Below are 17,263 nucleotides of genomic sequence, written 5' to 3'. Positions count from 1 at the left end.
AGCAAGAATCTTCACCCTTCTCAACCATCTCTCAAATCATCTGGTAGGGAATGCCTGGGTGGCTCAATGGGTTAAAAGTTTGCCTTTGGCTCAGGTCATGATTCTAGGGTCCTGGGAACCTCAGGTTCCTCGCTCAGTGGGGACTCTGTTTCTCTGCCCCCACTCATTTGTGTGCACGCACTTACTCACTCACTCTCAAATAAATACAATGTTCAAATCATCTGGTGGGGTAGGTGGTGGTGGTAGTAGGCTGGCTGGTCATCTCAAACCAGAAATACAGAAATCCTTCTTAGAACTTTAAAGTTTATCAGATGGGTTTCGTGTCACTTAAGCACTGTGAGAAAACAAGAAAATTATGAAAACACAGTGGGAAACAGATACCAGGGTTCAGCCTCTGTGGCTTTTCTGGATGAGGCCAAAAGCCCTTGGACGGGAATAACCCAGATTCCACTGAGCATGTATCATGGAAAGATCGGTAATACCACTGATTTACTCATCTATTTTTTAAGAATTAAATGTCACAGTGCTGCCCACATAAACTATACTCATTGGTGATGGAGGAAACCCTATCAGGTCCCTGCAGTCTGTGAGGTCTGAGTCCCCACCCACCCTACTACTGGCCCTTCCAAGCCATGGGCATGATAACCACTGTGGCCCCTCTCCAGGAACCACTGAAGTCATCCCAGGATTACACTGCTGGGAAGTTACATTGAACCAATTCATTCACAAGCAGTCACGATTAAACACTGAACAGCTATTCATGGAGAGCTTCTCAAGACCTATCCAGCTGCCATATAGCTACGCACTGTACATCCGTTGAGCCCCCACTACAGGGCATGTAGAAGACAGGTAGAGAGTACAAAGCTGGAGTCGAGCTCCACTACTGCTGCAGAAGTTCGCCTGGCTTGTGAAGCTTCAGCCTCACCATCTATAAACTGGGGGTGATGGTGGACCTACCTCAGAGGTCTGCTCCGCTTAGCTTAGTACAGTCAACACCCAACAAACACCACGTCTTCTGAGAGGTGTTCCACTCAGCACCCTTTCACACTGTATCAGATCCCTCTTGGGAAGCTTTGCAGCATCTAAAGTGTAAATCCCTTCTGGGGGGCCTCCTGGGTGTCTCAGTTGGTTAAGCAACTACCTTTGGCTCAGGTCATGATCCCAGGGTCCGGGGATGGAGCCCCGTGTCAGGACCCTAACTCAGCAGGGAGCCTGCTTCTCCCTCTCCCTCTGCCTCTGCCTTCTACTCCGTCTGCTTGTGTTCTCTCCCTCTCTCTGTCAAATAAAAAACCAAACCAAACCAAAACAAAACAAAAAACCAAAAACCTAACCTAAATCCTTTCTGGTTTGGTGATCTAACAGCCATCTCTCCCACTGAGCTGTAAAATTCATGAAGGCAGAGATTCTGTCTGATTTGTCTAATATACTCAACCCCCAGAACGGTATCATGTTAACAGATGCTCAATAAATACTTGGTGAATTAATAAACTATGGTGACAGATACATAAGATATAAATGTAAAAGACACAGTAACAGCCCTCATCAAATGGGTCATGGGCCAGCGCAGCAGTTCTCGATTTAGCTGCATATCACCTGGGGAGTCATTTTATTATAATCCCCATACCTAGGTCTCACTCTAGAAGAACGCTTGCAGGTGGGCCTGAGGGACCCCCTGTGTTCATGTTTTAAGTGTTCTTAGGTGATTCTATTGAAAAGTCAGGGCTGGCACTTGCTGGCCTAAGGCCAGAGGGAACAGTCACCTGTTACAATACAATGGGATATGTGTTCTCCTACGGCAGCAAAACAATTTCCTGTGATGACAGAAATGCCCTGCGTCTGTGCTGTCCCATGCCAGAGCAGCCAGTCACACGTGGCTACTGAGCACTCAAAATGTGAACACTGAGATTGGGGGACCTGGATTTTCCACCTGATTTGATTTTAATTAATATAAATTTAAAAAGCCATTATGTGACTAGAAGCTACTCTATTAAACAGTAGACCTAAGGCAAGCACACAGAAGAACCCTAACCCGGCTAGGGGTGGGAGTGGTCACTGCTCAGCCAGGTGTGCGCCCCATCCACCAGGCAAGAACAATCTCATGGAGGAAAAGGCAACCAAACCGCACACGTTCCTTGAACTCACTATCTTTCGCACATGCAGGGACAGCCTCTCTCTCCTGCCATGCCAGGACAGAGGTGACCAAGGAAGCCCTTTAAAGAACCAGATGAAGCACATCCCGACCAAGTAGAAGAGCCTTGTGTGAGCAGCTGAATGACGTGATTGTGGCCACTGCGGGACACAGACGGGATGCGTCTCGAGCAGACTCCGAGCGGAGGAAAAGGAATTACGTGGAGCTACTAGCAGGATAAATAAGGTAGCCAGCCACTCACAGCTGCAAATCAGAGGTCTCTCTTCTGTGGCTCATAAGCTGAGAGCCTCAAGCCTAAACTGTAACATTATGGAGAACTGACACTCATTCCCAAGGCGGCTAATGGCTCATTAAGCTCTTTAGAAAACTGGGCTGGTCCAGTGCTATTTGCAGAAGACTGAATTAACACAGAGAAGAAACCCTTGCCACTGATCTAGCTGTCATTCTTTCCATGTGTGAAGCACCTGTCATGTGGCAGGAAGTCTGTTAAGTGGCCTTAAATGTTACCTCATTTATCCATATGATACTTTGCAAATTAGAGATTATTTTCTCATTTCATGGTGAGGCAATTTAAGATTCACAGAAGTTAAGTAATTTACTTAACTTTAACAAGCAGCAATGAAGTCAGTGATCTATACTAAGTTTCCTTTTCATAAAAGCTGTCCTTTAGTCTATTAAATAGATATATTATTGTTTATTTTAAAAATCCCCATTGTTTTTGGTTTTTTAAAAATTAATTAATTAATTAATTTGAGAGAGAGAGAGAGATCACAAGTAGGCAGGCAGGCAGAGAGAGAGGGGGAAGCAGGCTCCCCACTGAGCAGAGCCCGATGCGGGGCTGAATCCCAGGACCCTGAGATCATGACCTGAGCCGAAGGCAGAGGCTTAACCCACTGAGCCACCCAGGCGCCTGTTTTTTGTTTTTCCAAAACAGATCTGGATGATCACAATCAATGCTTCAATAAAGCCACTTATACATAAATTTTATACATACTTTCACTGATGCACAGTATAACTGCAACCACATAAAAAGGTACATCAATCTTAAGTGTAGCATTTGATGAATTATCAAAAAACAGACTTAACTATGTAATCATCCCCAAATCAAGAGACAGAACAGTATCAGCACCTCAGAATCTTTCCCTCTTGCCACCTCCTAGTTTTATGCTCCACCCACCTCTCTCCAAATTGCAAATATCTAGAAAGGGACTACCATACTTTGGGAGTAAATTAAAATGAAGCTAAGGGAGAAGTTATATAATTTAGGCCAAGACTTAAAACATTCGAAATATTTAAACATTTAAAACATCACTACATAAGTAGGCAATCAACTAATTATCCATCTTAATTAGAAGTTATGTGTTCTTGGATATAAAGAAACGAGAGAGGTATCAAGAACCCATGATACAGAATGGGTTGCCAATTAGGCCCAAGGGCTTTGAAGAAGACAAGAGACAATTAGGTTTCCAGCTTATTGAGACTACTGATTCCCAGCTCTGATAAGGAGGGGAGATCCATAAAGTATCTGAAGCTCAATCTTTTTTTTTTTCTTTTTTAAAATATTTAATTTATTTGACAGACAGAGATCACAAGTAGGAAGAGAAGCAGGCAGAGAGAGAGGAGGATGCAGGCTCCCCGCCGAGCAGAGAGCCCGATGCGGGGCTCTATTCCAGGACCCTGAGATCATGACCTGAGCCGAAGGCAGAGGCTTTAACCTACTGAGCCACCCAGGCGCCCCTCGATCTTTTTCCAATGTTCCTTTCAACTCCAAAATTTTATGACAATTACGAGTATGAATATAAATAAAATATAAAATTTATATAAAATATGAATGTATGGCATTTACTGAACTCCCCTGAGGTGATAGGCTCTTTACAGATATTAGTTCATTAACTCCCCTCAGCAACAGTAATACCACAATCTGTGCTATACAGAGAGGATGGAGGTTCAAAAAAGTGAAGTAACCAGCTTAAGGTCACATTGCTCCTGAGGGGCAGGGTGAGGGTACAAACCCACACAGGTCCAACTTCAAAGCCTGTGCCCTTTCCGTTGGACTCCTGCTGCCAGCCCCTCCGGGGTTTGTCAGGCTACAGACAACAGCTTTCTCAGACCTTATCTCTGGGTATGTGAGCTTGTAGGGCGTGCAGCAAGGATAACAAAAGATGTGAGTCAGAGACCTTGAAACTCATTTTACATTTCCAAGCCTCTCTTCTCCTTCCCTGGGGCGACAGAACCTACCGTTTCCTGTGGTTAGCCATTATTTATCTTAACTAGATTTACTTCTTCTTATCCCCAGAAAACAAACTTTTGTTGCCAAGAAGACAACCGTCACCTGATCCCGCTAAAACATTCAATGATACAGGTTACCAGGCACGCCCTCAGCCACAAGAATAGACTCTGGTTGGCAAGTCCCTCCAGGTCTCAGATCAACCTTACCCTTTCCCCTTCTCTCATTCCCATGCCCAGCACCAATATTGATTTCCAAATGTGTATAGGTAACACGGCAGAGAGAAAGATCCTTCTGTGCCTTACCCAGGCCACTGAGTTAGAGACAGACCAACTACACAGGAGATGCTGCGCATCTCCTACGTCACTTGTGACAAAATTCCCTGTAGCCCTGCTAAGTTTTTAAATGTATACTAAAGCCCACTGCAACTCCAGTTCTGATTTACTTTGGAAACAGTAATCTGTGTAGACTGAGAAGAAATGGAGAAAAAAGAGAAAAGCTGAATTTCTTTGACCTACTGATTTTTCCTTTTGTACCAAGTCTACTATAAACATAGCATCTTACAGATAACAGAGAAAACAGCAGACGTTATATATAATTCATGCTGTCTGCTTGGTAAGTACTTACCTTGACCGGAATTATATATTGCTTTTACAGACTTCTTCACTTTCTGCAAGGCTGTTCTATCTTGGTCTAGAGCCTAAAAGACAAAAACGGTGGGGAAAAGATGTTGGAAAACTTGGCAAATTAAAACTCATTTGTAATGGCATTTATTTTGTTGAATTACCATAGTGGTAGCAAGCGGACATATTTATGAACAGTGAACCATTTCCGAGACTGGAAGTGCCCAGTATATGTTTGGGGATAAATGCAGAGTCATCCCATAAAGTTCAGTGTTGGGTGAAGCTGACAACATGGTGGTCAGTCAGTTACCACCCCAAGCTCTGCACGGGAAAGAAAATACCAGACACTTAAGATAGGGTAAGACTTGCTTCTCTCACTGGGCGAGGGTGGCACCTCGGAAGGGACATAGGCAAGTGTACGTCGTGAATGTCACATGTTCATGAGAACCCTTCTTATCACCTGATGGTAATTTCAGCCAGAAAGAAAACATTTAAAAGCATGTAATAGAACATTTAAAAGCATGCTGAAGATTCTTTTCAGCATTAAAAAGAAAACTATGACATAAGGCCAGGTGTATTTTAAAATTTTGTTTGCTGAAAAAGGACAGCATGGAAAATGCTACCATGATGCTGGTAGTGCTTTTAAATAATTTCTTAGGTGGAGAATAAACATAATCTACATCAATCTACTTGCGCTGCAAGTTGGGGGAGGATCGAGGGGGCCGTCACTGCTGATTCTTCATCCAGGGGCTGGATATACAATTGTGTTCTGTTCAAGAAGACCGGGCACTTAGGATATGTACTCTTCTCAGAAGGTGTATTTCAATTTGAAATCAAATTTAAAAAGGGTTGTATATTCAATATAGATCTACATAGGCATGCTGACCTAACTTCTTAAAGTAACTGCAAACCCCTCTCTGCTTCCCGGAGGGTCAAGGATCCAGAGACTGGGAACCCCTGGATGGGGTGTCAAGATTTGGGCGTGAGCAGTAACAGGAGTAATAAGGAACTTATCGACATAAGATTTAAGACCATTCATTGTACACCCACATCCATGACATCATCTACATCTCCGAACTTCAGAGAAGACAACTGAAGGCCACTGAGGGTAAGTCCTACCCCTGAAGGTCGCATGCAGAGACCAGAGGGTAAATGTGTTGGGAGCAGGCAATGGTCACTCCCTTGTTCTGCAAGATGGTCCTTCCTGCCACTCTAAACCCGTGGCTCAACGGGCTGCTTGCCTTTTCCCCCTGTGGAGGCTGCTGGCTGGCAGGGCAGGTACTGACCCATGCCGGGCTCAGGCTCCTCACAGGTCTTCTGGCCTTGGGAACAGGGACCGCAAGGTGCAGATCCTTTCTGGGGAGGGTGGCCTGGCCTGCCACAGGTTCTGTCTCCAGCTGTGTGTAACAATCTGGCCGGTAAGAATGACAGCCCACACACACAGCACCAGACACAAGCAGTGGCATCGGAGTCCTGCTCTCCAGCTGCACGCAAGGCCCAGGTCCCTGCTAACCTTCCTGCAGACTGAGAACACCTGACAGTACGTTCCTCTTGCCCCGAGCTGGCTGAAGTGGGGATTCTATCACTGGCGACACCAGTCCTGAATAACACGAGAACAAAGGCTTTTGGAGCACCGGCTACATCAGGCATAAGCCTCCTAGAGCAGATGTGCCAAGCAGGGGAGAGAAGTATGCTTTCAGTGTCTTCTCTCTTTGCACAGCTTCTTTATGAAAACTCCATAGAGCAGCAGCTAGGGAGATGTGATAGACGGTCCATGAATATTTGTAGAGAGGGAGGAAGGGAGGTAGGGAAAGATTAGTTAAGGTGTCCAAATCAGAGAGCCTGAAGGGGGAAAGGTCACATCTCAGATGAACGTCTATCGGATCTCAAATCTAACGGGATGCTGAGGTCAAACTGGGTTTTTGGACGGCAAGAGTGACGCGGTCTCCACTGTGCCTGCTGCTTACATGGCACCTCCACACACTTGTCACAGCCACGTCCCACCTGCACTTCTATTTAAAATTTTCCTTTAAACCCATTCACAGCTTCTACATTGTCCATAACTGTTCTAAGTGGAAGACCAAGATCCTTACCATAAACAGAAGAAACCCTAAAATCACTGCGTATCTCTCACTATATAAAATGGTCCTCTGGTTACTGCCTGTGACTGTCTCATAGAACACCTGGCACCGCCCACCACACTCGAGGAAATAGCGTCTCCAGAGGCAGCTTCACGGGAGACAGAGTTTAAGTTACTTCATAGAGTGGAGATCTGTACTTTAGAGAAAAGAGGGAAGAGAACAACATTTTAATAAATGGTAGTATGGCACGAAGGGGGCTGAGGTTTACACAGACCGCCTCATGTGATTCTCTCAAAAACCCTGTGACAGAAGTACTGTTATTAAATTCATTGTATAGATGAGGCAAACAGAGGTTTAGAAAGTTCAACTTGGGGCGCGTGGGTGGCTCAGTGGGTTAAGCCTCTGCCTTCAGCTCAGGTCATGATCTCAGGGTCCTGGGATCGAGTCCTGCATCGGGCTCTATGATCGGCAGGGAGCCTGCTTCCTCCTCTCTATCTCTGCCTGCCTCTCTGCCTACATCTGATCTCTCTCTGTCAAATAAATTAAAAATTAAAAAAAAATTATTAAAAAAAAAAAAGAAAAAAAGGAAGTTCAACCTGGCCAGGACTGCAGAGAAGGACTCTGAAGGCAGGTCCTTGACCTCCTCACCGATACCCAGTTCTGCATTCCGCCAAGTCTGTGATGAACTGGATCTAAACATAGAGCCCCATCTTAATGGGGGTGTTTTCAGAGACAATTCCGAGATGAGAAATTAAAAGCCATTTAGGGTGTTAGGAGCATTCAAGGGAAAGAAAGTAACGCTTAAAATAAAGTGCAAATAAGCATTCCTTTAAGAGACTGAATTTAATGGGTTTCTCTTTTGATAAACTGCTTTTGTGGGAAGGACATTTAAAAAACAATCCCAATAATAGCTCCCATTTATTATTTTTATATCCATATTCTTGCTTTTTTTTTTTTTTTTTCCTGACAAAAACCCCAGGCTTTTGAGAAGTAAAACAGCTTGCTTGCCAAGTGACACAAATCCAGGAAGAGAAGAGCCAGCCTCTGCTTTTTCGACCACACCGCTGACCACGGTAGCAGGAATGAGTGCGCGTGATCCCCCTGGAGCTTACCAATGCTTCACTATTTTTGAGAAAGGAAAAAAAAAGACCTGCTTCTGGAAGAAAATAACCTATCCATTCAGCTTCGGGGAATGATGACCACATAAAGATGGATCCACTCAAACAGAAATTAATGAGTGGGCTTTAATGTCCTGCACAGTTAAGAGAGTTAATGGGTCCAAATGAGCAAAGGGATGTGGAAGATTCTAGGCATAACATTTTATGAGACCAGCTATCTGCTTCCCACCCCCTTTTTTTCCCCACTGGGGAAAAGTCTCAGAATTTATGTTGAATTTTTACCTACTCACCTATAAATGAACACAGTGTAAAGTTCACATACATACTTTGAAAGGTTATTAACAACATCTGTGTTTGACAGAGTCACAGTTAGGTATGGGTCACACTTCTCTTTTTCCACGCTAGCGTTTGGCCACTGGCACAAAGGAGCCAAGTGAAATGCCCTGTGACAGGCCCCGGTTGAAGAGAAGCAGGGGACACCGTCGCTCAGTCAGACGGGGGTCCCCTCCAGAATAACCCACGTCTAAATGTGCTACAAACTGCCAGGCAAGCAACACCTGCAAGTGACAGCCTTTCAAATGTCCTACGCATAAAATTATGTAAAGGCTAAGAGAAAAGAGGCAGGTAACATGGGCGATGAAAGTATTGTATTTCCCAGTGTTAATATATGGACCTGCATTTCTAAGTATGCATCTGTAGTTGAACTCAACTCAAAAGAGCGCATGTGTGTGTAATGGGGGGATGAACTAACAAATAAATGCATCCAGGAGAACATGCCGATCTCTAATAACAGAAGAGTACTTCCCCTATCCCCAATTCCGCAAGACAGCAACTTTGCATTCTCTACATTACTAATGAGCAGGGGCTTTAACGGAGAGAAGCACTTCCGACCTGGAACTGGAGATGGAGAATCTTCACTGTTACTTCACAGTCCTAACAAGTCGGGTCATGTGAATGGGCACAGAAGGCACAGGCTGTTGCCACGCTGAGAGAGACCGAGAGGAGCCATGCCAACAGGGGCCTTACAGGAGAGCAGGCCACCAGAGGGACTCAGAAACGTTACACAAACTGGACATAAGGACGCAGAATGCCCGAAGAGTCTGAGGCCACTCAAGGTAGGGCATGGAACCTTTTGTACCCCTCCGGGACAGGTGACATCCCTCGGTCCCAGAAGAGCACAATGTCCTCAGAGACGCACGGGGACCCAGCCCTGCTTGCCGCCAGCTCAGGCTATCTGCACTAGCAGATCCCTTCCTCCATGTACTTCTTACACGGCCTCAGACTAAATGCCCCTCCCTCCGAAGACCTTTCCACCGTCAACCTATAGCAGCGCACGGCCTCAGCCCGCATGGTTATACTCTCTGCTGCACATCATGCTGACTCTTCCATGATGCCACCGCATCCCCAAATGATCCCGTTTATGACTCGTTTATTTTTACTGTATTTATTTCGCTGCACAAAAGCTCTCCAAAGGTAGGGGCCCGTGTAACGTGTTCATGGCTAAATTCCCATTCCCAGTGCCCAGCAGATGGTAGATGCTCAAAAATGCTTATGAAACCACTAAAGCCCGAATAAATACCCTCAGGTATTCTCAGGTCCACAAAACAGAGAAGGAAGCAACACAAGACTCGCCTTGAAACTGGCTGAACAAAGTAAGGTTCTGGATGCAGAGAATGTGGCCCTCTGTAATCCTTCCCCTAACGGTTCTGAAGAGCCCAAGTCTAAGCTGCTGTGTACATGCCAGGTCTGAGCAGTCCCACAGGTATGAGAGAGAAGACCGTACCGTACTGAAGTAATGTTTTAACCGGAGAGACAGAACTTACACATTCCAGGTTAATTTTCCACCTTAAAATATTCTGGCAACTCTCTTAAAGAACATTTTACTGAAATACGATATACTTACGTTAAATGAGCAACAGGAGTCCTATTGTTATTCAGTAAGATTTTCTATTTCGGAATTACTTCCTACGCCTGTGACACCTTCTCTTCAATATACTCAAGTGGGAAAACTATATTTATTTTGGGTAAACGTGATTTTTGAAAATAAGCGTTAGTCTTTGGACCTATATCTTATGCATATATTTAGAAAGGAAACAGTGGCTGTCAATAAACCAGCAGCACAGAATTTCTCAGAGATGTTTGGAGGTAGACAGCCATCACACCCACCCTCCAGGGAAGCTGAGAGTGGAATGTATTAATGTGCACCTGGAAGCTGCCAGCACAAAGCCTTGAACTGAGCACGTACTCAAGAACGGCTAGCATCAGCCCCGTACCCCGAAGGTGCTTCTGAGACAGAAATTCCTGAAATGCGGAGTGACAGCAAAACATCTTTGAAACAAGTACTCCTACTAGCGGAGTGATTTCTTCAATGAAAAAAAACCTTTTATTTACTTGGAAAAAAGTGGGGTAGGGAATGTTTCCATTTTACCACTTTTCAGTTGCATTCAGAGAGGTAATTTGTCTTCTAATACCCAAGAAGCAAATGTTCTCCTTTTGTGTGCTTCCTGTAACAGGGAAAGGAAGGGAAGGCTACTTTGGCCTAGTTTTGGTTCATACCTGACTGCTTCAGCCTTCAGCTCACCGGCTGATCCTGCTACCTTCAGGGAGGAAGGAGGCTGGGGAGCAAAGTGCTCCGGCTACCGGAGAGGCTGGATGCCTAATCAGCACTGGCATGAGGCCTCTGAGGATGAAACAGAGACAGAAGCTCTCGCGCAGGCTCACAGCCAGATAAATACATTCATTATTTATCTGCTGTAAGGCCCCCCACACTAGGGTGCATAAGTGTGTAAGGGTAATCTGAGTCAGGAGTAAGCCCAGAAAGTAATCCAGTGTCATAATGGAGAGCACTCTGAATAGAGGCACCAGAAGAGAACGACAATGGAAAATAACCGTTAGCTCCAAAAAGAGGACGGACCGGGCAAACCATGCAAGGATTTGCTCTGAAGATCATCCAACTTGGGTTTTTACAGCAACACATACTTGCTCATCCAGTGACCGCCTGGCCCATACTGAACAATACTCTGAACCACGCACCGGTCAAATGTGCCCGCTGAATACCGCATCTGTCTCTGCTTCCCTGGCCTCATACCCGCTCCCTCACTTCCACCTGCCACAGCAAAGCAACAATGACAGAGCGTGTGCTCGTATACATGGGGAGCCCCCCACTGCTTTTAGTAAGACTGATAAAAGAAGTTATTCAAAACTATGAATCCTTGCTACCCTGGTTATCCACATCTTGTATCATTTCACTCTTTACCTTGGATTTTTGATGTTTAGGTGCCTATGTCTCTTCCCCTGCTCAACCAACTAAAAGCACTGTAAGGATAATACTGATATATTTGTTTCTTTCTGTACATAAGATGCTTGGTTAGAATTTCCTGAATTGAATGAAAGGCACAAAGACACACAGACACACACACACACACACACACACACACACACACACACACACGAGGAAGGATGAATGAAGTCCCTGTTCTTATAATAAAATCCAGGACCCTGCAAGGCCTTATGTGACCCAGCCCTGCTGCCCTCAGACTTCTGTTCCCACACGCTCTACTACTCATGTCTAGGCCACACCTGTGATCATACTGAACCCACCAAGCTTGTTCCCACCTCAGAGCTTTGGCAACTACTAAAATTGTGCCGCACAAGCTCTTCCCCAGATCTAAAGGGGCCTGGCCTGTTCCTTCTCTCTCTCTCATTTTTCTTTCAGTGTCCACCTCAAATGCTAGTAGCATAGCTCCAATTAACTGGAGGGCTGAATGTACAAGGGACCGAGAATCCCCCTGTGTGACAGCCACACTACAGATTCAACGAGGAAGCAACAGCACACAGCATCTGCAAACGGGGACGGTGGCAGCAGCATAGACGAAAGGAAGAGGTAAAGATGTTAGCCTTTGTTAGTTTCAAGATTAATACGAGTTGAATGAGACTACTACGCAAGGGGAAATGATCAACTTAAAATAAAATTCGATTTGCATAACTTAGCCAAGAAATGGAAAGTTGACATGTCGTCCACAAAAAGAGGTTTTAACCTGTTTATCGGTATTGTTTTAGGTTATAAAAGGTGTCCTTAAGATTCAGAGCCTCTGATATTCATACAGATTTCAATCAGAAACACTAATGTCCTCTACTGCTTCTATGGCTGAAGGGTGGCACAGGTTGGGCCTTGGCCCATAGATATTAAAGATCCCTATGCTATCAATGACTAAGGATTTGGCCCCACTTGGTAAGTTATTTCACAGCTCAGGTCTGCAGCAAACACTCAATGTTGGCAATATTCACTGACTGATTCTAAGGATCTATTCCCTGCAGGGAAACACCACCGACCTATCAACTTTCCAATCCAAAGAGAAGTTAAACCTGTAACTCACAGAAAGAAGTCCACATTCCGGGGTGTGCACAGATTACCATTAGATGTGTAAACATCTTTAGGGCAGGGGCTATGCCAGGCCCAGTGGAGGAGCTCAAGAAATATCAATCACAGGAATCTGCCTCTATATTAAAAGCATCCAGAATTAAATATGTATAGAAAAGACCAATACTCACAAAATGCTATTTATTTCTCATGAGCTTTTTGTTTTAAAAACGTAAGTGTCTATTCCAATCACCTAAAGGAGGTACCATCTTAGCGAATGTAAATACAGCAGCGTCAGTTTTTGCTTGGCTGATGCTAAAGAAATACTCATTTTCTAACCTCCCCAGGGTGCATCCTGTTTTGCAAAAGTCAGTCACGTCTATGAAGTATTGATGAAATCATTACATTTTCTTTGTGAAGGCCAAGGACTTTGATGAAAACCACCAAGTCTGCAAAGGCAACCTTACCGGAGTCCACTATGCAATGTAGACAGAGGAAGCTGAGCAGGCAGAAGAGCCTGCCTCCCTGCCCCATCCTCCAGGCCCCCCTCCTCCTACAGATGGTACAAGCCAACCCAGAGATGGAAACTGTCCTCCGAGAAAAGGGAGGGCCTGGTCATTTTCATATTCAGTACTCTCGTTCGGTAAACCACTCTGCCTCCTGCACTGATGTGAGGATCCAGCCATGTGAACAAAGAAAGGGGAACAGATCTCCTTCAATATCCTTAGGGTTAGACCAGTTGTCTTAAAGAAGTACAGCCATCACATCATTTCGTGATGAGACCCTAATCCATCTCCAAGGGTAAGCCAAATCTTGCTTTTCTTCATGAAGCTCCTTCTCTGCCCCTAACACCGAGAGTCCTTGCTGGTCCCATACCACCTGGTACTAGTTACCATCCGGTAACTACCATCTACCTACCAATTGTCAACAGGTCTAGGTGTTTATCGGTGGTCATGGAGCCAGATGCCATCCCAAGGAGAAGTACAACAGGATGGCTACAAGCCCAAGCGCAGAGGCCAGGGAGACCCCACATTCTACACAGGTGTTTCCTTCTTCTCTTCCATTCCCTCCCTGTCCTCAGATTCTTGTATTTGCTCAGTCCTGCCTCTGCTGTCCCCCATATTGACAACAATGATGACAAAATATCATGACCATGTTTTCTACACAATATCTTATTTAATCATCACAGGAATCTCCAAGGGGGCTTCTATTACCCACAACTTACCAATAAGGAGACTGAAGCTGAGAATGGTCTTAGACCCCGCAGCTGGTCAGAGACAGAGCCAAGACTCAAAACCAGGTCTTCTGGACCTTAAAGCCTGTACTCAAGTGTTGTGCACTCCAATCTTCCAATGTGACGCACTGAGGTCTACAGGATGGAGGAAACTTTAAAAAAAAATCAGTCGGCGGAGGGGCACCTAGCTGGCTCAGTTGGTGAAGCACACAGCTCTTGATCTTGGGGTTGTGGATTAAAGCCCCACTCTAGGTACAGAGATTACTTAAAGATAATAAAAAGTCCTTAAAAAAAAAAATCAGCCAGGGACTCAGTAATCGAGCCTCTAAGCAACTTCAAAACCCTTTTCCTTCCCATTCTAGGAGTTCTCTGTGAAGGAGCCAAAGAGGAACTGACTAGCAGTGCTTTGCGGGAAAACCCAAGCAGCTCTTTCAGGAAGGAACAGGACAAAAAGCAAAGTGGGAAGAAGGCAACCTGCAGCAGGCTGGGGTTGTGCCACCCCAGCAGGTCAGGCGTGAACTGCCCATCGACCATTTCATGTCGGTCCACCTGCTACATACGGTGCTTGGCATTGTGGGTGTTAGTCAAAACCACACAGTGGCTTTCCACTGAACCTCGGGTGTAGCCCAGAAATGGCAGCCTCTACGGACTTCATTAACTAGGACCTACACACTTGACACCGGGCATCATTTTCCTGAAAACCGATAGTTGGTGTGTGTACCACACACAGGATTCATGCTAATATGGAGATGTACAGGCTTGTGAAAGCTTCCAGGTGCACTTAAAAATATCAGGGACTTATTGAAAGACACCAGTGAGAGTGACTGGTAGAAAAATCTTTTGAAAAAAAATTGGTTGACTTATCTATCCTTGGGGTCAGGAAAGAAAACAAGTATCTGAGGGATAGCTTCCCTACCTGGTATTTTTAATCCCGCTCTGGCCCACAGAAAGGTCACTAGGGTATGCAGGCCATGCTGAGGAATGTGAGAGGGATGAACAGGAGCCCCTACAAACTATGTCCACCTACCCACAACTACCTGCCCCTCCTACATGCCAAGGACCATCTAGATAAAGGGATAGCCGGCAAAAACGAGACCCTTCTCTTCTTTAAAGCGGATGACAGAAAAGAATTGAATGTACAGCAACATTTCTGAAGAGATATGCTTGGTGTTTAGAAGCCCCAGTGAGACCAGGTGGCCAAAACCACACAGAGGATAAGGATTTGGGCAGCCTTCAGACCATGTAGGAAGGAAAAGCCGAGGCATGGAGTTTGGTTTTTCTTCTGAAAGCAATAGTTAGTTAAAGACAGAGTCCCTGGGGTTTTAGAACAAGGTGACTAGTCCTGCCCTTCAGAAAAACGACTCTGGCTGTTGTACTGGGAAGGGAAGGTAAAGAAGCAAGGTTGGAAAGGGAAGAGCCAACAGGCTGGGTATTTCAGTAAATTCTCTTAAGTCCTTCTGTTGTGGCTCAATTCACTTCCTCCTCTAGGACCACACCCCAAACTTAAGGCTTCCTCCAGAAATACTTACTCCTTCCTGTTTCACACCTGCTCAGCACCTCAAGATGCTAGACTCTAGGTCGCATCCCTCCCACCTAATCCTTTATATCCAGCAAGCTGGGGAATCCCACCAGTTCCACCTGGGCAGCGGTTCTTGAACCCATCCCCAAGGCTCCTTCCTTACAGCTGGATGTGGTCATGCCCTAGCGAGATCCCTTAATGGTCTCTGAGCAACCCCACCCTCACCCACCACCCGGGTGCCAGAGCAGCCTTTCTAAAATACAAATGTGATGGCGTCACTCTCGCCTTAGAACCTAGAATAAAGCACAAACCCGCGCACAGTGCCTTTTCCGCACCTTACACCACACTACAGCCTCGGACTCCCTTTGTCTTCAGCTCACTTTATAATTCCTAGCCCTTCAAATTAATGGTGCTCGAATTTTGGGTCTCTATTCCAATTCCAGTGATGCCAGTTCTCTCCTTTCTCAACAATACTGTCTTTCGTCTTCTTAACAATCTTGCATACTCACACTCAACCTTAAGATTGGGTTTTACTACCTCTTCTGCGAACCCCTACCCCCTTCTTGCTGAGATACTTTCTTCAGCCCCTAGTGCTATGAAAGCACTTATCATAAGGACTTTTTTCTTACACTTCTATCACCAACAAATGGTAGCTGTTAAACTTTTAAGATACTACACATGTATTTATTTTCATTCCCCCACTGTAGGCCAGCTTCCTGACCCCATCCCAGGGCTGCATGTGCTCAGGAGACCTCAATGTTCATAGTGGGCAGAGAGAATCCCCTGCAGGACCCTGGGCACCAGACATCTAACTCAGACTCTGCTCATCAGACCTCTCAGGCTCGCAGCTTCCGGATGAATAAATCTAGAAAAATGGTCCACACACATCTCTTCTGGCTCTGACTGCCTGAAAGTCAAACATTTTCAAGTCCTAGGGCCATTACTATTCAGCTCTCTTAGCTTGTTAGATTTTAAGTGAAAGATGGCCTAATTTTTTAAAAAGTAACAACTGCATCAACAGTGAATGGTTTCAGGAAAGGACCACAGAGTTAGGATTTCTATGTGATTAAAAGATAAACCACAGTTATGGTGTCAGATTCTAATTCCAGCCATTTTTGTTCTTTGGGTAGCCCCTGTCCTCTAAGAAATGTTTTGAAAAGGACATATTGAATTTGGTACTCAAAGACTCTACCAAGTACATAAAACCAGCATTTCTACGCCTTTTAAAGATTTAAGTCAGAACAAGTGTCCAGGGCCAAAAAACTAGTAAATGGCAAAACCGGGCTTTTCACCCTGTGAAGTCTAACTCTAAATTTGATCTGTGTTCTTTCTGCCAAATCTGACTGTCTAATTTAATGACATGTTTGATTCCCCCTCCTATCATGCCCAGGTATGCCGCACGCTAGGTTTTCTATAGACTCATGTGCCCAGCTTCTGAAGACAATTTCAAGGGAATACAAGCATAAGCCGTCTCTTGTGTATTTTCCAGACAAACCTCAGAGCTGTGGACTGCAGATCTGATCACTGTTAGTAATGTGTTTTACAAAGAAAGACCTAATTTGACAGAAGAGATCCAGAAATGCCAGTTACACATTTGCATGAAGATGATTACTAAAAACGAATGGCTGTTTTTCACAAAAAAACTGATCAGGTTGAAAACAACAAAGTGAATTAAAGCAGAATTGCCCACACTGTGATCTGTAGAAAACTGTTTGTTGAGAGATAGTAGAAGTTATTCTTGGGGAAAAAGAATTTGCGACAACTTTGGAAAATACTATGTGTTAGCTGTACCTCTTTTTTGGAGATAACCAATGCACAACAGAATATCAAAGGCTGGGATATTTTAAAGACATTGCTTTTTTAACTTTACAACCCTGCAATTCTCAATTAAAATAATTAAAATCAGAATACCTTTTTTTTTTTTTTTTTTTTTTTTTTTTTTTTTTTTTTTT

General features: G+C 44.8%; 1 protein-coding gene across 3 annotated transcripts in view; it reads right to left on the bottom strand.

The window, feature by feature from the left end:
- LOC111146849 (ArfGAP with SH3 domain, ankyrin repeat and PH domain 1) overlaps nucleotides 1–17,263 on the bottom strand; it is a 353,910-nt gene that overhangs the window by 149,353 nt on the left and 187,294 nt on the right. For all 3 annotated transcript variants that reach the window (XM_022502557.1, XM_022502555.1, XM_022502556.1), the window contains one exon: nucleotides 5,004–5,076. In XM_022502557.1, coding sequence (XP_022358265.1) covers nucleotides 5,004–5,076 — 73 coding nt within the window. The remainder of the gene's footprint in view (nucleotides 1–5,003; nucleotides 5,077–17,263) is intronic.

The sequence above is a fragment of the Enhydra lutris genome, unplaced genomic scaffold (genome assembly GCF_002288905.1).
Source record: "Enhydra lutris kenyoni isolate GAN:26980312 unplaced genomic scaffold, ASM228890v2 scaffoldscaffold14, whole genome shotgun sequence".
NCBI classification, from domain to species: Eukaryota; Metazoa; Chordata; class Mammalia; order Carnivora; family Mustelidae; genus Enhydra; species Enhydra lutris.
This window is presented reverse-complemented; position numbering and strand designations above follow the sequence as displayed.